The 21,986-nt window shown below is 36.8% G+C and overlaps 1 protein-coding gene across 1 annotated transcript in view; it reads right to left on the reverse strand.

Annotated features, from left to right (window-relative positions):
• Positions 1 to 21,986, reverse strand: part of KCNMB2 (potassium calcium-activated channel subfamily M regulatory beta subunit 2) — a gene marked incomplete at both ends in the record, with an annotated part of 37,735 nt that overhangs the window by 7,309 nt on the left and 8,440 nt on the right. Inside the window, 2 exons of the mRNA XM_084231738.1 lie at positions 9,792 to 9,987; positions 14,590 to 14,760. Coding sequence (XP_084087864.1) covers positions 9,792 to 9,987; positions 14,590 to 14,760 — 367 coding nt within the window. The remainder of the gene's footprint in view (positions 1 to 9,791; positions 9,988 to 14,589; positions 14,761 to 21,986) is intronic.

Here is a 21,986-nt window from a genome sequence, read left to right on the forward strand (position 1 = left end):
TATGAAAAAATGTTCAACATCACTTGTCATCAGGGAAATGCAAATCAAAACTACCATGAGATACCATCTTACACCAGTGAGAATGGCACATATTAAAAAAACTAGCAACAACAAATGTTGGCGAGGGTGTGGAGAAAAAGGAACTCTTCTGCACTGTTGGTGGGAGTGCAAACTGGTCCAACCACTATGGAGAGCTGTGTGGAGATTTCTGGACCTACTAAACATAGAGCTTCCATATGATCCAGCAATTCCACTCCTAGGTATTTACCCAAAGGACACAGAAACATCAATTCCAAAGAGCACCTGCACCCCTATGTTTATAGCAGCACTGTTTACAATAGCTAAGCTTTGGAAACAACCCAAATGCCCAAAAATAGATGACTGGATCAAGAAGATGTGGTACATATATACCATGGAATATTACTCAGCATTCAAAAAAGATAAACATATGCAATTTGCAGCAACATGGATGGAGCTGGAAGGGATCATGCTCAGCGAAATAAGCCAAAAAGAAAAAGAAAAATACCGGATGGTCTCACTCATAGCAGGAATCTAGAAAACTTAAATAAGGGACCAGGAAAATGAATAACTATAAGAAAGTGAAAATCAAAATCAACAAAAAACTATGAACCAGAGACACTTTTGGGGGGGCGGGGGTGGGAGGGGAGGGATTGGGGTCAGAATGGGGGGGCTGCAATTGTATGGGGAATATAACAATAAAATTTATAAAAAAAATAAAAAAAAAAAAAAAGAAAAAAAAAAAAAAAAAGAAAAACCCTACACATTTCATGCTAATATCAATTTATAAATTGTGATGATAAATATTCACTTTCATCACTTGTATAATGCAATTGGGTTGTGCAGTGCACAACCCATACAACTGTATGCCTCTAGAGATGCAGCAGAGGTGGGTTGTTGGTGAACTCTGAGTACACTGATGGGGTTGGATCCTGGAATTTCAGAACAATGTAGATCTGCAGATTTTGCAAAAAGAAAATATAGAAGAAATGAAATGAGTTTTGCTTATGGTGTGTATTTGGATTACTCTTTCTCCAGATCTTATTAGTGGGCATACAGGTGTCTTGCTTTGTTTGCTATGTTGTAGTCATGGGATTATTTGACTATAAATAGTTGGATAATTTTTTGATTAGTTATGAATGAATGATGAATCTACTGGCACTTATCATAAAACAAGCTTTAGGTAATGTTTTCACACCAAGGACTGCTTGATATCTTCAGATTTAATCAGCTAAGAATAAATGTGAGTACACTCATAAGTATAGGAGAGAGCTGGTACTAGTTCAACAACATTAAGAGTCTGAAAGTATCTCCAAGAAAGCAGATTTCTTTCAGCAAGTTGTGATTTAGTATGAAAATTGGCTATGACTGACATGAAACAAATTTTCTGTCAGTTGGATGCTTTCTGGATCAAAAGGGTTTAATGCAGTATGAGGATACCTTTATTTTTTCCTTCTTCAAAGCTGCCCAGATCAGGTCTTCAGAATTGTAAAAAAATGTGTCTTGAAACAAAACATTAAAAAAAATCACAGACAAGTCATTTGTGGTTGAATTCAGACAGAACCAATTTAGATTACGATGCATTAGGCTTCTGCATATTTTGTGCCAAGATAGTTTATGGTAGTACTTTCAGTAGCTAACAGTACTAAGTTATTGAAATGATCTCAATAAAAATGGCATTCCATTAAAAATGGAGTTTTTTTCATTTCATATGCTCCTGTGAATTGATTTGGTTTTAAAAAATACTTTTTTGAAGAAACATTAATCAGCCAAATGACAATAATTCCGTCAGTAGGTAAGATTCTTCCAAATAAAATGAGATATAAATTGCTTTTGAGACTGTCTAGCAAGTTTGTAACAGGAGTTGCTTATTAATGTTTATAGCCATTAGGATCTCAATGAACCTATTGGGTTAGCCCAGTGAGGCGTGTTCCACACATGCTCTCACTTGGCTCCTCAGGTTCAGTGACATATGGAAGTGCAGCTCCCCATTGCTGGTGGAGAAGACTTCTCTGCCCTTTGTTTTAAGCCTGTCCTAATCTTGCTACTTTCTACCTCTCAGTGCATATAAACTGACTCCCCTAGACTATTGCTAACCCCTGAAACTCTATCATTTGCTATACATTTATTTTGATTGATGGATCCTTCTTTTGTGATAATGAACATAAAAGGTAGTTTGGCAAGTTTCTGATTTGTGTTCAGATCAGTTACTGTATTATTGTGTTTCTATAGGCAAGTTACTTGACCTCTCAGAATTAATTTTTTTTAATATGATTGAATTTATAGAGTCTTTTTGATAGGGTTTATATGAAGATTAAGTAACACAGATGCATAAAGCCTAAGTAAGTTTTCAATAATAAATTTTCTATTAGAAATAAAACAACAAAACTGGCAGGCAACCATAAATAAGGGACATTCTGTGAGGGAGTGGGGATAGGGATCAAAACAGGGGAAAGAAGAACACAAGGGATTATGGTAAATGTTCATGGATGCTCTGGTGGTAGAAATTTTACAGGGAATACACAATGATGTAAAAGATATAAATATGGGGCCTCCCCAGTGGCGCAGGCAGTTGTGCACAGCACTGTGAAGCTGCCCGCAGCCTCTGCAGTGCTGGTTCAATCCTTGCCTGCCTTGGAGCAACCCACATGGCGAGCAGACCTCTCCTGTCTCACCTGCTGCTCCCCTCAGCAGTGTATTTCATCAGTCTGCCTGTTCTGTTTCCCTCTCTGTCTCTGGTAAATCCTCTCACCCTCCCGCTCATCTGGCCTGTACTCCGGTTCTTGTATAGATAAAATAAATCTTTAAAAAAAAAGATATAAATAAAATTAAAAAAATTAAAAAACTGGATAATTAATGTTAGACTCTGTAATGAATGGGAAAAGAAAATTAACAAAATTAAACCTAACCAAAAAGAACAAGAAAAATAAAATTTCTATTAGAATATCACATTTGTTCACATCATCTTTTCTAATGTCTTTACCCAAATGCTACATACTAAATTATGAAGTCTTTAAGGAAGGCAAAATTACTGGTTATATTGTTTTCCTGGGGTGGGGGGTAGTCCTAGTTATTGTCTCCTATCTCATATTCCTTGCTTTTTTGTATTAGGAAATTAGACATATTACTGAATCCTATATTAGGATTCTACATTTCTGTTTCTGTGTCTCAAACTATAGCCATGAGTATGTTCCTGAGGTTAGTATGAATTTGGGGGTAAATATCTTTTGTGATTTATGATTTCATCACAGGTGTACAGGATACTTTTATGTGATTGGATTAAAATGCTTAGAACACATTTCAACAAATAGAAACTTTACTAAGTCATCTACACTGTGTCATAGATGGAAAGATAAAAATCCCCACAAGTTTAGATAATTCTTTTTCTAGCAGGAAATATGAGATAGAGTGATTTAACTTTTAGACTGCGGGATATATAACACAAAGGAACATCTGAATCATTTTATATGTATAAGAAATTTAAATGTTAATCCAAATTGGTAACATTTTTTTTAACCAAGGCTATATAGGCCATTCCTTCTTTTGTGCCTTAATATCTGAATATATAAGCCAGAAAACATATGAGACTACTATTCAGTGAAAGATTTAGACCCACTTCTCTCTTCTTAGCCCTGAGTTTTGTTAATAAACATGTCTAATTTCTCAGATCCCTTAATTTCTTGTTAATATTGAAAACCACAGAGACATTCCCATGTACATGACTGTTCCTCTCCCAGATGAAGATACCTGGATCCTGGGGACTTTTTATTTTATTTTATTTTATTTTTTTTATTTTTATTTATTTTTTTTTAAATAAATTTTATTTTTATATTCCCCATACAATTGCAGCCCCCCATTCTGACCCCAATCCCTCCCCTCCCGCCCCCCTAAAAGTGTCTCTGGTTCATAGCTTTTTGTTGATTTTGATTTTCACTTTCTTATAGTTATTCATTTTCCTGGTCCCTTATTTAAGTTTTCTAGATTCCTGCTATGAGTGAGACCATCCGGTATTTTTCTTTTTCTTTTTGGCTTATTTCGCTGAGCATGATCCCTTCCAGCGCCATCCATGTTGCTGCAAATTGCATATGTTTATCTTTTTTGAATGCTGAGTAATATTCCATGGTATATATGTACCACATCTTCTTGATCCAGTCATCTATTTTTGGGCATTTGGGTTGTTTCCAAAGCTTAGCTATTGTAAACAGTGCTGCTATAAACATAGGGGTGCAGGTGTTCTTTGGAATTGATGTTTCTGTGTCCTTTGGGTAAATACCTAGGAGTGGGATTGCTGGATCATATGGAAGCTCTATGTTTAGTAGGTCCAGAAATCTCCACACAGCTCTCCATAGTGGTTGGACCAGTTTGCACTCCCACCAACAGTGCAGAAGAGTTCCTTTTTTCTCCACATCCTCGCCAACATTTGTTGTTGCTAGTTTTTTTAATATGTGCCTTTCTCACCGGTGTAAGATGGTATCTCATGGTAGTTTTGATTTGCATTTCCCTGATGACAAGTGATGTTGAACATTTTTTCATATGCCTGTTGATCCTGGGGACTTTTCCAACCATCCTTTACCATATATGGCACCCAAGATCTAGCAACTAGGTCTTATTCCAAGTCTTTGGAAAATGACTGGGATTTTTTTTTTCATAGTCTCACTTCCAGAATTCTTTACACCGGTAGAACTACTTTTATTCTCACGGTAGACAGAAGTGTTGAGAAATTACCTGTTGGTCTTTGCTTAAACATGGTTCACTAGACATGTGCGAAATAAAACACAACAGACATTCACCCCCAAAATACTTAGGAGGTGTGGGGGCAATGGGAAAGTGTGTTTGATGAATAATCTCACTGGTCAGTCTCTTTTCCTCATGAAAGAGAAGGGAGCTATCAATTCTCAGCATCACCTCAGTGGAAGGGTTATTTTTCATTTGTTGTTTTATAAAGGGGAAGTGCCCTTATTTTAGTAAGGAGTTAGAAGTTTAATAAAATCCAATAAATTTTTATTGAGTGTCTCTTGTTTGCTAGACATAGGTGTCAAAAATGTAAACATATAAGGTAGATCATTAGGGAAAGATAGGAATAGAACACAAAACAAGGAGTGGGGTGGTGAAATGGGACCAGGAATGAGGATTTTAGTAAATCTATACCCTTTATGGAGGGGGGGGGGTCCCAAATTTGCTCTCAGAACTTTTTAGTAGCCAGGGCATCCTGCTTCAAAATGACTATAACATTAAAGCAAAAATAAAAACATTGGTCATATGAAATGTAAATATTCTTTGTTTCAAAGTCAGATGCAACCATGTGTATTGTACTCAAACAATTACTATTGTGGATATGTTTATTAAGCATGTTTGATGTGCCAGGCTTTATTTCTATGCTAGAGAAAAAGACACAATTCCTATGTTCAAAGAAAATAATCATCACCAACTGGTAGTCTTGAGTTATTCTAGTATGCAGATTTTGTGTGTGTGTGTATGTGTGTTTGTGTGTGTGTGTAAAACTTTGGAGTTCTTTGAATATTTGTGGTGGACAAATGGATGGACCAGGTTATAAGGTGAAATAGGGTGTTATTTTTTTCTCTTTTGAATCTTCCTGTTCCTTACCATTGCTTAAAAAAAAACAAAACAAAAATGAATCCCATAAAATTTAGTTTAGACATGCTTAGTTTGCACTTCTAGTGTCTGCTTGATTATGGCAAGTGGGGCTGTTTGAAATGCTTGGTAGGAAAGAAAAATAGTAATCACATTCTGCTACACATAGTGGTTTCCTTCAGTGCCAAGACAGGTTCCTCCAGAACGAGGTTGTCCTTTCCTGTGTTTCCTGCAACTTCCATATTTGTTATGGAAATTCTGCTTGATTTTGAGCAGAGAAGAATCCTCAAAGACTTAGGAAAACCACTGAGGTAATAGAAACATCTAGAGCCTTGGGATTAGTCAATAACCAGAAGAGACAAAACCATCGTGCTCCTGGGTTCCAGGATGTTTCAAATTAGGTGGGCAGTAAGTTGGATATCTCCTCTGGCCTTGTCCATGGCCATGGTCTTCTCTCTTCTTGTTGCTCTTATGCTCAGTCTAAGTTCTTTGGGAGCACATTGTTCCTTCTATTTCCATACAGATGTACTCTTAGCCGTCCCACAATTCACTTTTAGTGAGTATAGTCTAAACTTTGTTAGTCACAAAAACATTTTTGACTCTCTGGTCCATAGGCAGTTTCATTACATGTTTAACAAAAGTCCCTAAATTTAAGGTACTAATTATGAGGATGTTATATATCAAATTCTGGGCATGTTGTCTTCTCCCTCTTCAGGGAGTGCATCTATCTGTTTAATTCTACTTTGTCTGATTACAATGCACCTTTCCCTCTGGGTCACAGATATGCTGTTCTTTTCTCATGGTCTTTTACTTGATTCAGAGCACCCTTTGGAAGATGATGGAATGGCATGGGTTCTCACCTGTACACTAGAATATGACATCCGAGGATATATATTTTATAGAATTCAAATTTTTTTAGAACTCTTTACTTCTTAAGAGGATGTTCTAATATTTTCTTCTCTAAGAGGTAAAATGATGGGGTAGAGACTTCAATCTTTATTCAGATCTAATTAGTGAATATATGACATTAGGAAAATTATTTAATTTTCTAAGCTCAGCTTCATTATTGTAAATTGGAGGTAATAGCGCAGATACATGGAATTGCTGCTGTAATTAAATGAATGAGTTTGTGTAAAATATTTAGTAATTTTCACTGCCTGGCATACTGTAAGCTCATGATAAAAATTGGCTACTATTATTTTAGAAGTAGAGCTTTAGTCAGGAGTAAATGAGGCAGATTTTATAAAGTTGTTAGCATAGTGTTGGGTACATAGTACATAGCAGACAATAACTATTGGGTCTCTCCTTTCTCATTTAGATTTGAGTATTTTCTCCCATCCTCCCACCCCTTAGTCTACTAAGTCTATGTGGAACAACTCAATGCTTGAAAGATTTGCTTGGAATTCCGGGATCACACAACATCCAAGCTCAAAGCTTAATAACATCCATAACAGAGATTCTACCACTATCTGGAGACAATTTTAATTGTCACAACTGGAAGGAGGAGGGTGCTAAGTTTATAGTGGTAGAGATACCTAGGATGCTGAATCTCTTATAAAGTACAAGGTAGGGCTTCATCTTGCCATCATAAACAACAAAGAAATGTTTCACCCAAAATATCAGTACTGCCAAGGATGAAAAACCCTGACCCATAGAAAAATTATATGTATGTATGTATATATATATATATATGTGTGTGTGTGTGTGTATATATATATATATGTGTGTGTGTATATATATATATATATATATATATCCTATGGATTTAAGGGAATATGAATTCTTCAGAAAAGGTGACAAAATAGGGCCTGATTCTGAGTTTGAGTTGCAAATAAATGGCTACTTTATTATACTGATTGTCAATCCCAAATACTTGTCTTCTCATCATAACTGTATATAAGATACCATATATGTAGTACTATGCCATGTAAAAAAAGAATATGAGGAAGAAATAGCTATAAAACTTTAGTACTTGCAGGGTTGGTAGGTAAATAAATTGGTACAGGCACTTCAGAAAACCATGTGATATTACCATTAAATGTTAGAATGTGTATGCCCTATGATCTAAATATTACATTCCCAGTTTTATTCCTGACAAAATGTTTGTGCTTATACACCAAGAGATATATACTAAGAATATAAAGACTATTTATGGTCGGATTATTTGTATTTGCCCCAACCTATAGAAAATTTAAAAATGTCCATTAACAGTAGAAAGAATAAATAAATTGGTATATTCCTACAACAAGATATGGCAAAGAAATAAAAATGAATGAACTACCACTAAATGGAATGAGTCTAGCAGCATGTTGGAAAATGTTCTGAATGATTCCATTTATATAATTTTAAAAACCAGGAAAACCAAAAATATGGTGTTTTAAGGATTTATGCCTAGGGGATGAAATAATAAAGAATATTAAGAAAGTAATTATTGTAATAGTTAGGATGATTTGCTCCTTGGCAGGAGGCAGAGTCTGTAATTATTGGAAAGGAGGCATGAAGGATGTTTTTGAGGTACAGGAAATATTTAATTTCTTTTTACCCTTGGTGTGGCTACAGGCAGGTCTCTGTAATAAATGCTTGAGCTATACACTTCACTTCTTGCATGTGTGTTATAATTCACAGTTAAAAACAAGGTAATGGGACAAATAAGCAAACAATGGCCCAGTATCATGTTGACAGCAGACAAGATATTGGTGCTAAATTTTTGATTGTGACTGTCTATGGTAGGTTCCCTTTGTGTTTAAAACCTAAATAATGCATTCCTAGGGCTATGGTAATAAAATGCCAGGATGAGGAAATGGAAACATGTCTCACTTTTTGGTGCCTATTCAACTTTGGCTGATTTCCAATCCCATTGAGACTTGAGAGTTTTATAGATATTTATCATGACAGCATTGATTTAAAAATCTGACTTGAGGGAATATATTGAACAACAAACACTTTGTGGGAGAGCTAAGCTTTATATTTTTCAGAGCAGTGTTAGAACTGGTATTATTTGTGGTCCACAAATACAAGGAAATCAGAGAAGATATTTTAAAATGACATTCTCTGAAATCTTCATTAAGTTGATCCTTCAGTGATATTTGCAGGAATATTTTTAAGTTACTGTAACCAAGATCTAACATGGGTTTCCTTAGTTTGGTTTAATATGTTGCAAGACAAATCCCAATTTCTAGGATCAAACTTCAAGACTGAATTTTTTTTTTCAAGGACATGTAATCTATGTCATTTATGTGCTGATAATTGTAATGAAATGCTTTTACAAAAAGGATTAACGTTCATGAGGGTTGCACCCTGTTGATGAGGGTCAGTTGTCTTATTGGAGGGGGTCACCAGGTTGTGTTGATGCATGAGAACACATTGATCACTTAAATTGCCACCAAAATTCCATACACAAAATATTTAACTTAAAATTGATAATGGCAGGTTGTTTCTGCTGAGACTTGCTTGGTTACTCCAAACCTTAAAAATGCAAATTTTAGGTGCAGCTTTAAGAAAAATACACATTTGTTGAATATTCACCATGTGGACTTAAATATATTGGTTTTGGAAAATTCAGTCTCTATAAACATAAAGTATATGAAGAAAGACACACCAACAAGTCCCGTGATCAATGACTGAAGGTCTCTCTTGTGCTAGACACCATGCTCTGCTTAGCATTTTATGAATTCTGCCCTAATTCTTGCAATGGTCTTTATAATTACCCTTTTAGAGAAAAAAAGCTGAGCTTCACTGAGATTAAGTTATATCCCTAGAGTATAGAACTAAGTGACAATGACCATGAGAAATCAAAATACAGTTACTGCGTGATTCCCGTGATATGACAAATACCTGATTATGTGGCTTGTATAACTCTGACTAAGCTGCACATTTGCTTTGAAAGACTTGGTCCACTTGTGTATAAATAAGGATTTGATATTTACCCTTTGGGATGGAAGTAAAGGCTAAATCTGCACTGTCATAAAATGGGCCAATAGTTTGTCCACAATAAGCACAGAAGATAAATGTTTTCCAAGTAAGAGTCAATAGTGAGTTCTGTGAGTGTATGAGGCAGGGCCTACTTTTTAGTGACATTTTCTTTTGAAATACTGACACAGGGGAACTGCAGAGAGTCTGAGCTGCCTCTGGGAGCACTGCAGTGGTGACCAAAACCCATTGTCTGGGTGCCAAGCTCTTACCTTTGGATTGATTTTCATTGTCTCTTCAGTGTGGTAGAGAAGGAACTTTTCTCCGGAAGAAGTCAGGTTAACATACACCTGGAGGCAGGGATATTGAGAGAGTTTCCAGCAGTCTGGACCACAGCTGAAGGAACAATTAAATGTTTCTGTGATGGTTGCATTCAGCAAGGTGCATTGAGATTCCTCGGTCCAAACACTGCAGAGAAAGAGGGAGAGTAAACACAGGCCTGATGCTAATGGCTAGGAAGACATAATCAAAGGGAATCAGAGGTCAACTCCTTAATCTGAAGAACCTTTTTAAATCTACAATACATTCTATCTGTTAAAGTTTATGCCTTTGAATTAGAGGTTCAGGCAAACTAAAATATAAATATAGGTAGACTTTGCCTGGTACCTGAGATTTTTCAATGAGTTCCTTTGGATGTAGTATAATGTTCTCTAATGTTTCATTTAAGATACATTTTTCCCTTATTAAATTCACTGACAGAAGAACTAAATAGGTACTTCTTCAAAGGAGATATACATATGGCCAACAGGCATATGAAAAAATGGTCATCATCACTTACTGTCAGAGAAATGCAAATTAAAATCACAATTAGATACCTTATCACACCTGGGAGAATGGCCCATATCAAAAGGACCAGAAACAATAGATGCTGGTGAGGATGTGTAGAAAAAAGATCCCTCCTACACTGTTGGTGAGAAGGTAAACTCATCCAACCCTTGTGGAAAACAGCATGGAGTTTTCTTAAAGGACTTCAAATGGATCTGCCATATGACCCAGCAATTCTAGTCCTTGATATTTATGCAAAGAACATAAAAATACTAATTTTAAAGGAAACACGCTCTCCCATGTTGACTGAAGCATGGTTTACAATTGACTGGATATGGAAACAGCCTAAATGCCCCAAACAGATGAACAGATTATGAAGAGGTGGTATATATATCCACTGGGATGTGACACAGTTATCAAAAAAGATAAACTTATGTCTCCTCTAGCAACACAAATGGAGTTGGAAGAGATAATGCTAAGTGAAGTATGTCAGAAGGAGAAAGATAAATACCAGATGGTGTCACTATTAAGTGGAATATAGAGAAACTAAACCAAGAACCAGAGAAAGACAACCTTAAAAGCTAAGCCTTGAAAACTCACTACAGAACAACAAGGAAGCACAATGGACTATGGTGATGGACTATGGGTGATTTGGTGTCAGGTACTCTATGGTGATGATACCTGATAGAATCCTAATGTTACCACAATAAAAAGAATGAAACAAATTCAATGATGGGCAAAAATATAAGTACTCACTCTATATTTCTAATTGTAAGCAGTTTCCTACCAGGCTCTTACCAGGCAATGTTTAACAGTTTATAAGCAAAGTAGGTGTAAGGGAGAAGGGATGAGAAGATGGCTAAGACATGGAGGGGCTAGCGATCCAAACTGACAGATGAAAGGACAGTGATATATTGATATTTCTTTAAGGTCTTTCTAATAAGGGAGAAAGGATACTATTTGGTTATACCAAGGGCAATCATTTGTTTCATCCCTCTTCACTCTAATTGGTACTCTACATGCATTCTCTTCTTTAGTCCTCCCAGCAACCTTATAAGTTGAGTATTAATTCTTTATAAAGGTGAATGAAATGAAGGGTCAGAGAAATTAAGTAACATGCAAATAAATGCAACTAGTAAGTGATGGGATCCATCCAATCCTGTGTTTTTTTAAGGCCCAGACTCACTCCATGATGTTGAGCTGTCTCCCCATGAACACAAAGGACACACCTGAAACTGTATATTGTTATAATGCACTATTATAATGCAATTTCAATGAAAAAAAATAGTTTGGATAATTATAAGGTCCTGTTTGAGTCAGAATTTGTTGTATATTTTAAGGCAAGCCTGGGAATATAAGAGCAGACAGAGGCATAATTAAATTGAGAAATTTCACAATGAGATTCACACTCACTTATTTTATTTATTCTTGTTCTGGACACCCATGGAGCAATATTTCTATACTGTTAGACATACTAGTATTTGAAAGCAGACTTTAGGTTTTTGGATTCAAATCCTAGTTCTTTCATTTTTGAGCTTTGTGACGTAGGTCAATTTACTTATATCTGGAGGTAGTCATAGTAAATATGCTACTGTGAGGATTAAATGTGATGATGTAAAGTTCTTGTGACAGGGCCTAATAAAAATTTATTTCCTAAAAAGGAAAAGAAGGGAAAAGAAAAGAGGCCCTTCTGTGCAGACTAATGATTCCCTGGGTCCTCTCACTTAGGAAGATTATAAAAAACACACACAGGACTCCAGCTGCCCATTGGTGAGGTTTACATGTTAAAACACTTAGAATTTCATGATCAAGGGCAACATTTGTGACTAGGAAGTAACACACCAGCAGTCAGTGTTTGCTTCTGGGTATAAGCTGGTTACCATGGTGATCAGAAGCCATTATGTTTTTCTTTGCAGATTAGTTTCTCTTCCTTTTGCTGGACATGCATTGACAGGGCTCATTTCAAGAATAGTTTTAAGCCACAGCCAGGATACTAGCTTGTTTGCCCTGGTGTGGCAAATTGTATTTTCATGAGACAAAGATGGTCAGATTTTGCTTATTGAAGGAGGAAAAAAAAAGCGTTAGATGGTTCTAAGCAGATGTGAGGATCTGAAAGCCATTTTGGAATCAGTGAGCACTGGGGCGAGGCATCAACGTTCATTGAGAAGGAGCACAGCTGAAAGCATCAAGAAACAGTGTAGAGCAGCCACAAATGGGAAAGATGATGCTTTAATTTTAGCAAATTACTGTACTTCAGTGAGATTTTGCTTCTAAAATGAAAGCATTAATTTAGGTGGAGAAGTGAATGTCACAAAATGGTTCAATTCTCTTTTGGATTGAAACCTCAATTTTTCATTTGACAGGGCCTCATTTCTTTAAGCCGAGTCACTGCAAGACTTTCCCCATTAGTTACAGTGGGGCTGGGCTCTCCTCTGCTCCCAGTGTCCAATTTATGGGCAACAGTTGGCTAGAGATGCAGTGGGGATTTATCACATGGTTTACTCAGGGGAGAATACACTTGCTATCTCAGGATTTAATAGCCTCCCTAGCTATTCAGTAAACCCAGGGCAAACATTAAAAGAGTTTAAAATCTGTTATTTTTAATAAAGTTGATACACAGCAGTGTCTCTCAGCCTGGACAGCATGATAGAATCATCTGGGGAAGAGTAAAAGCTACTGGTCGCTGGGCCCCAGTCGACACCAATTAAATGTGACCAGTGATGATGGTAGGGCCTGGACATTGATATTTTTTATTTTTTAGGAAAAAAAGCAAAAATAAACATGGGACTATATCAAACTAAAAAGCTTTATACCTTAAAAGGAAACACCACAAAATAAAAAGTGTAAACTACAGACTAGGAGAAGATATTTGCATATCACACAAGGGGTTCATTTCCAAAATATGTAGGAACTCATGCAAGTCAACAACAATAAAACAATAAAAATGGACAAAGGACCTAAACAGCCATTTCTTCAAAGAAAACCTTCAGCTAGCCTTCAGGCACATGGAAAATGCTCAACATCCCTTACTATAAGGGAAACAGAAATCAAAACCACAATGAGATATCACCTCACCCCTGTGAGAATGACCTAAATCAAAAAGAATGGACACAGCAAATATTGGCCAGGATGTGGAAAACAGTTACCCGCTGCTGGGAATTTAATTTGGCACAGTCTTTATGAAAGTGATTTGGAGATTACTTAAAGAAACAAAAGTGGGAATCCCATATGATCCAACAATATCACTATTAGACATTTACCCAATGAATATGGAAACAAGTATGACAAGATTTATGCACTCCTATGTTCATTACAGCATTATTCACAATAGCCAAGACATCGATCCTAATTAAATGCCAGTGAACAGATGACTAGATAAAGAAATTGTGGAAGATACACTCAATAGAACACTAAGCTATTTCACAAGATGAAATAGTGCCTTTTGGAGCAAAATGGATAGACCTTGATGTGATTATGCTGCGAGATTGGTCAGAGTGTAAGACAGCTACTGGATGCCTTCACACATTTGTGGACTATAACCAAAGAAAAGAAACTGGCAAAGCACAGAATTAATAATTCATAGACTCTGTGAAAAGTATACTGCTTACTGGAGGGAATAGGGGTGAAAGAGGAGGAGATAGGGGAAGGATGGGGATCGGACATCAGCATTGGGGTTTGGTGGGGGTGAGTGACTCGCACATATGTGGGGTGAAGTTGTCTTCCCTAAATTATATAGTTCCATAAATGGCTGATGATTAATAAAATTTGGGAAAAAAAGTGCTGTTGAGAACAACTGACGTGTGATGATGGAAAAGTAGGCAGAGTGGGAAAGGAATGAGCATAGAAAATGGACTGAAGTCTGAGAGACAAAACAGATTCTGGAGTTGATGGGATGTGGGTTTAAATCTTAGCCTTGCTCTCTGCTAGAGTTTTGTGACTTTGAGCAAATTATCTCTCTTGTGAACATCATTTTTGCCATTTCTACAGAGTATATGCATACTTACCTTCCACAGACGTTATAAAAATTAAGTAATGTAGGTGAAGTCCCTGACACATAGTAGGCATTTTATATATAAAGTTACTCTTATCATAGTTATTAGATAACATCATTGAAAAATATGATATGCCAGGCTGCTCAAAGTTCTCATTAGGGAGGAGGAGGCAGAAGAGTGCCTCAGGTACGATAAGCTGTGGGGGTGGAGGAAGAAGGACAGATGACAGTCCCCGACCACGCAGTGACATTACCTCTGCATGTATGAGCGCAGGAGCGTGATTCCCAGCAGGAAGTACATCATGATGGAGCACACCATCATGGCCAGTCCCAGGAGAATGGCACGGTCCTCTCCTGCCTTCAGTGCCGTGACAGTTTTCCTTTTGTCCAGGAGGTCATGGTCCCTGATTTTTTGGTAAATATTTCTGAGGTTGAAAATAATACAGTCTTACATGAAGTTCACAGTTAGTCAGCATGCCCCCAGAGTGTGGATAGGTTTCTGCCCATGCCCCGCAATGGCAGAGTAGCTTAGGGGAGCCCTCCAGCTGTCTGAATGCAATTGGAACTGGATTGTGACCATTTGCCCCCTCTGCGCCCCCACACACTAGTGCATGTGAGCACTCACATGTGCTCCAACCTGAGGAGAAACAAGCCCCCCTTTTTACGTGGGACCAATGTCCAACTGCAAATGTCTTCCCCTTCTAATGAAAGAAAGAAATTTCCTCAACCCTTAAAATAATGCTTTGGGTTTGTTGTCTTTGCCATTTAACCCCCATATGACTTGATTTTTTCATACTCTCTGAATACATAATACATTTATTCAAATAAATGGCAACATACATTAAGAATCTATCAATATAATGCCTTCTTTTCCTGCAGTAGTAATTGACAGAACTTATTTCTGTTAACATTTTCTTCAAGCTGAAGGTTGCTTAGAGCTCTGTTGACTTGAGATTTATAAGTAAACTATTTTTTTAAGTAAAGTATTTGTAAGTAAAGATTTATAAGTAACATATTTTTTCCTTCAATATGTAAACAAAAGGGAGTTTGGAAAACTATTAGTCCAATCAGTGTGCCAAAACTTTGGATGATTTTATTCAAATCTTTGGTTTTTATATCAGAGCTGCAACAATGGGTAAGAAAGTACATGAGACTGTGGTTAAGCTGTCTCCTAAGATCAGAACTTGATGACTGCTTAGTTGCTGTGTGATCAGTATGCAGCAACTCAGCCTTTTTTATTCCCAATTTCTTATAAAGTGGAAAATTTTCCTATAAATGGCTTAATAATTGTTAATGAAATGAAATCGTAAATTATCAAAGAGAATCACTACCATGAATCAAGTATTTACTAAATGTTCCCATTGAAAAATGGGGTGGGAGCCACAACTCGATGACATCAACACACCCAAGAAGGGTTATATTCTTTAAAGAATTTCTAAAGGAGATAATGGCAAGGAAATGTATAACATATAAAGCTTGTGACTGGGGGATTGGAGTTGAAGCAAGTTTTGAGGGAGAAGGCAATAAAGAAGCTGGGAGTGTTGGACGCTTGGAGAGATCCTTCAGAAGCATGGAAAGAAAGATAATACTCAGGAATTCTAGCAGGTCAGGCAACCAAGGAGCAGCTGGGGAATGTCCTTCAGTTTCTGTTGTGAGAAAGGAGCTTTGAACTGTGGAGCTGTAAGAGAAGGGGAATTGTCACCTCTTGGGATTGGGAACAGAGAGGAGGACAAGGAGAAGGTTGAAAAATGGAGAATGAAGCTCTTATGCCATTTTTAAAACTTTCAGCACAAAGTCAATATACAAAAGCATAACTCCCAATGATCCTCTAAAATTTTCATCACTAATCTTATTGCTTAGAAAAGAAACCAGAGTAGTCTCTAGTGTGGAAATTTGCAGGGGAAGAAAGAGATCCTTGTTATTTGTACAGTTGTGTGAATATCAAGGATTTCTAAATCACTTTGTGCTCCAAGATGGCTTTACTGGGGTTTATGATTGACATTTGTCCTGGTTCACTGGTTCATTCTGAGCAGGATACTAAATATTTTGATTTCCTATAGAGGTAGGAAAGCATGTATGTCTTTAATATATTTCCAAAAGATTTTATGGTAGAGAATTAATCTACTTACTGGAGTATAAAATTAACCAATTGCCTTACTATATTAAAGTTCTCTTCATGAGGCAATTATGCATTTCTTACTCATACTATTTCCTTGAAGCTTAGCCTCATAGTGGGAGAATCATAACTGAATAGATATTCCTTATCTTTTAATGACCCTGTCCTTCTTGACTGCTACCCACCCTAATCCACTCTTGGTTTCCCATTATTCTCATTGCCAGAAACCCCAAGAATCCAGATCTTTCATTATTGTCTAACTCCCAAGTTCAGTTCCCCTGGACTAGCTGGCCTGCCCTACTTTTGACTATCATTGGCTGGTCACCACCCACTTTCTAAATTCCCCTATTCTTTTTTGAGATTATCTTTGGGAAATGTTGGATTTATATCAAAGCCCTTTAAACTTGACCCTGAATGGAAAAAAAAAAAAAAAAAGCAGTGTCCATTAGCAGCTAAAGTTAGTGGGCAGGAAGAATTGTGAAGAAGATAAGACAGGTTGAGTGTTACATAACTTCAAAGACCTTTTGTAAAATAGTAAAGTTATGTTACTTTGATATTATTTATTAAAATATATTTAATTCTGAAGGTGTCCATTGAGATTTACATTCCCTTCCAATGGAAGTCAGCAAGGAGCAAGCAATAGTCTCCAAGTTCAAGATTATAAGGCTGCCACAAAGTGTCACTTAGGTCAATCTACCCCATAAAAGAGAAGTGGCATAATCAGTCAGTTATGTCACCAGAAAAAGAAGCATATAAAAATGATTCAAATGGGTAATTTAAAAACAAATCACAATTTGGAAATGGTTAGCAAATGCTTTTCATATGCTCTGGAATATGGCTAGAGGGGGGAAAATGATTGGTTTCCACATAAGCCAAGGGCATCTGGGAAACTAGAGTATTATCAAACAAAATATAAGTGGGTGAATGGGGGTGGGACCTACCCCCAAAAAGTTCACCAGTAAATGACTACTGAATTAATGGATAAGTTAATGACTGAATCCATGGTTTAGAATAGCAGAGGTCAGTTTAGGTTGACAACTTATCTTGAATGTTGGTAACTGTAGTTATTAGGATATGGCTGCCTGTCTGATAGGAAGACACACATCTAACACAAAGACTCAAAGATGGAGCTAATCATAGAGTGATTACAGAAGAAGAATAATCTCTTAAACCTATGGGAGCAGGGCAGTGTACAAGAAAGCTTGAGGTTAGGGAAGGTTTCCTGGAAGAAAAATGTTTTAAACAGAATTTTCAAAGTTGAGATAGAGTTAACCAAATGAGACAGGGAGTTAATCACATGAAGAAAGGGATGGAGACTTGCAACTGCATGGTGACTGTCAGAAATGACAAGTATTTAATATTACTGGAATGAACGTAGAACAGGGAAAAAGGGGCAGATGAGTTTGGAAAGGTAGTAGGCTTATAAGGGATTCTGTAAGTCAGTCTAAGGAGCTTGGCCTTTATCCTCTACTTAATAGGAAGCTGTCAGAAGATGACAATCAGAATTGAATTTCAGAATTATCACTCTGGCTGCAAGTGCAGAGATTAGATTAGAAATAGAACAAGACTTTAATCAGAAGGAGTTAGGAGATTGCTACCATAGTGTTGGCAAAGGATGAAGGTTAGATCTGGGATCCAGTGGACATAGATGATGAGAAAGAGTGTGTGGAGAAATATGTAAGATATAAAACTTCAGGACTTGGTGATTGATAGAATATAGAGAATGATAAGGAAGTGAGGACAAAGATGTAGTTCAAATCTGTGAACAAGTAATTGGCTTGGATGACTAGAACATGGCAGAGTGTTAAAACAGGGATCCTTATTTCTCCATTCTACAGGGTTCCAAAGAGGTGACTTTTGTTGCCCTGGATGAGAAAGTGCATTTATTGATTCTCCCTCCAAGAGCATAGTGTCCTGAGTTCAGGTGGAGGAATGACTCATCTGCCTGGTTGGATAGACCAGGTTCTGAGTCAGAAGTCAGATCTATCTTTTTTGGGTGACTTTGAAGATTCATGTGTAATACATTTTTTTCCCATCTTTTTGGACTTGGCTTTGTTTTGGCTTGGTGTACCTTGGCCTTCAGATCTCTAGATGGTAAGTCCCTTCCTGAATAGAATGTCCACAGCCTGAGACTAAGAGGGTAAATTAGGTGGTTCCTCCTGTGCCAAGTTGTCTTCAATGCTAGGGGGCAGGAGCATGATGCTATATTTTGGATTCCAGGATTAAAATCCTCTTTTATTCTGGGAAATCCAGAATTCTTTCTGAGATGACGGTGCAAATACCAACGAAGCTGATACTTTATCTCTTTAACTCTTTGTGTCTCTTCTCTATGAATTCACAGAAAAGGAAGCAGGGAAATAAGGAATTGAAGGCCAGTCTAGTTCCCTGAGGTCAAGATTTTTCAAGAGGAAGAATAAGTCTGGGGAGTAACTACAGATCTAGTTTTGAATATGGGGAGGTCCAACAGTATAGAGCAGAAAATGGATTTACATGTTTGAAGCAGATTTAGCCATGGCATATCCTGCCAAGGTGGTATGTTTTAGCTTTGTGGGGCAATCTTGACTAACCATGGGTTGTGGATACAAAGAAAAACTTCTACATGGTAACAATAATAAGTAGTGGCTACAGACAGTCTTTACTACACATACAGGGAATATTCTGCCCAATCCTTTCTGTGAATGCAACTTATTAAATAAATCTACAAGGCAAATTCAAGTATAACAAAATCTCTTGCATAAAAAGAATTTGAATTGCCCAATAAAGCTTCAATTTTAACTTAAATAGTCAACCTAATATAATTTTTTCTCAAGCTCCATATTTGAGTAGTTTCTTAAAGCTTGATATTAGCCTTATGGGTTGTAAGCAAATTATTTATGAGGCTATGTATATACAAACATTGATATCAAGTGTAAAATGTGCAAGAAAGGTTGTTTTTTTTTTTTCTGTGGCCTTCACTCATTTAGATTCAGTTTCCTTGGTATTTAGCCTGCAGACAGAAACATATTTGGGGTAGGGCAGAGTAAAGGTCTTTTACAAATTCATTTGTTTAGTTATCTGTCTACATTTTAAAGTTTTCAGAAGATGAAACATACTGTGCAAAGTTCTGGGGGTACAAAGTGAAAAAGACATGGCATCCTGAAGGAGCTGGGTGAAATATCAATCATCTTGTTGCATTACTGTGTGACTGATTAGAAAAGAATAAAAAAAAGAAACAATTCAGTATGTGTGGGTAAGTTACAGAATGGCTAAGGCACCAAGAACCAACTTACTGAATGATCACTTTGTTAAATGAATAATTGCCCACTTTATCATCTTTACAGATTTAACAAAGACTTATTTTAAGGAGTATTGTTTTAAGTGTATTAAATGAATATGAATACATTTTTCTTATGAATATTTTAGAAGTAAGATCATAAAGTATATTCTTTTCTTTTAGCAATATTTTAAGACCTTTGATATTTGATATTTTTTAAAAGCTAAGTATCTAGGGAGATTTAATCTCCTTATAAATATATTCTCATGAATATATTCATAGGTATACTTTTCTTGACTGTGTGAATATATTCTTCTAATAGATGTTACAGAAATTTAGCATTTCTTATGGGAAACTTTTAGCTTATACTGATCTTTTTTAAGTCCTTTTTAGAATCTTCCTGTTTTGCTCACACTTTAGCATCACTGAGATTCTTGTGGGAAATCTCACATTGTGAGTACTTTGATAGATTTGGCTACTTTATCAGTTGACCAAAATTTGTTTCTTTTAAATATTCATAAATTTACTGTAATTGATTTTGGACAGGAATTTTTAACAGCTTCTGAAGATTCTGTAAGCTTTTGTTTTTACAGTTTTTATTTTATCCTTATCATTTCAACATGTTTAATTTTTTTTTATTCTGTTTCCATTATTGTAACAGGAGGGATCGGGGTTAGGATGTGGACCTTCTTCTGGGGGGAAATTGAAGAGGAGAATTAGCATAATGTAGTATGACAGCCCTGCCAATGCACAGAAGTATAGAGAGTTACAATGATAAAAAGCTTTTGGAACATAAATTTGATAAACTCATCAAAATGATTGACTAGCAAATGGATTTTTTGGAATATTGCCTTCAGGTAAATTGGCTATCACTGGATTGGCCATTCTCTCAATTGGACATTCAGTAGATTGGTAGGTGATGCATTGACCCAGGATGATGATGTACAAGTAGAAAGCTGGTTTAGAAAACTGTCATCTGGAGGTCCTAACTTGGTTTCAGCAGTGATGTTTGAGAATCTCATAACTGTCTGAATTGAGTCTCCAAGAGCAAACAACTGAGAACGGGAAGAGTATCCATGTGGGGGCCTCCCCGGTGGCGCAGCGGTTGAGCGCTGGGCTGTGAAGCTGCCCGTAACCTCCTCAGCCCTGGTTCGATCCCCGGCCACTGGGTGAGGGTCCCACATGGCGTGCAGACCTCTCTTGCCACCCGCTGCTCCCCTCAGCAGTGTACCTCGTCAGTCTGCCTGCTCTGCTCTCCACTTTGGCTTTTATGAATTCTCTCACCCTCCAGCGCTTCTGACTGTACCCGGTGCTTGTATAAATAAATAAATCTTTTTTTAAAAAAAAAGATTATCCACGTGGAATGTGAGAGAACAGCAGCAGCAGAGTGGCTGGATCCCAGCAGTTATTAGGTGGGGGACAGCCTGCATGGGCTGGGTTAGATAGGGGCCAGAAATAAAGACTCTTGTATGTGTTATAAAGTTAGAGAAGGCATTAAAAGAATGAAAGTAAGGAAGAGTACTCAATTTAGTGTGGTTGGTTGTTTAGAAAGATTTATATCTAGAAACAAAGAGAATGATGCAGAAATTCTCCTGGCATTTTAGTGTTAGATAAAGAGGGACTAAGGAAAAAGCAGTAGCAAAAAGATGAAGATTTTTTTTTAAATTTTTTTAAATTTAAATTTTATTTTTATATTCCCCATACAATTGCAACCCCCCCATTCTGACCCCAGTCCCTCCCCTCCTGCCCCCCACCCCCCCAAAAGTGTCTCTGGTTCATAGTTTTTTGTTGATTTTGATTTTCACTTTCTTACAGTTATTCATTTTCCTGGTCCCTTATTTAAGTTTTCTAGATTCCTGCTATGAGTGAGACCATCCGGTATTTTTCTTTTTCTTTCTGGCTTATTTCGCTGAGCATGATCCCTTCCAGCTCTATCCATGTTGCTGCAAATTGCATGCGTTTATCTTTTTTTTATATTGGACATCATTTGTGTTCAGAAATAACAATGGACAGTGAGTGCAGGAGGACAGAAAAGTCTGCAAAAAGTCCTGGAGTTGTCAGAGAGGTGAGGGGGCCTTGGAGGGCATGTGAAAAAGGTAGGGAAGATATAAATTATCAGTGAAGAAATATGTATATCTGAAATCACTATGTGGATATGTGTTAGGAACTTATAAATAGTACTTAACATACTGAATAGCTATATTTATGCCTCTCTGGTCAAAAGAATACTGAGCTGTTGAAAAGTTAGAGCCAGACCACATTCATCTTTGTAAGCTCAGTTT

This window comes from Talpa europaea, assembly GCF_964194135.1.
Source record: "Talpa europaea genome assembly, chromosome: 4".
NCBI classification, from domain to species: Eukaryota; Metazoa; Chordata; class Mammalia; order Eulipotyphla; family Talpidae; genus Talpa; species Talpa europaea.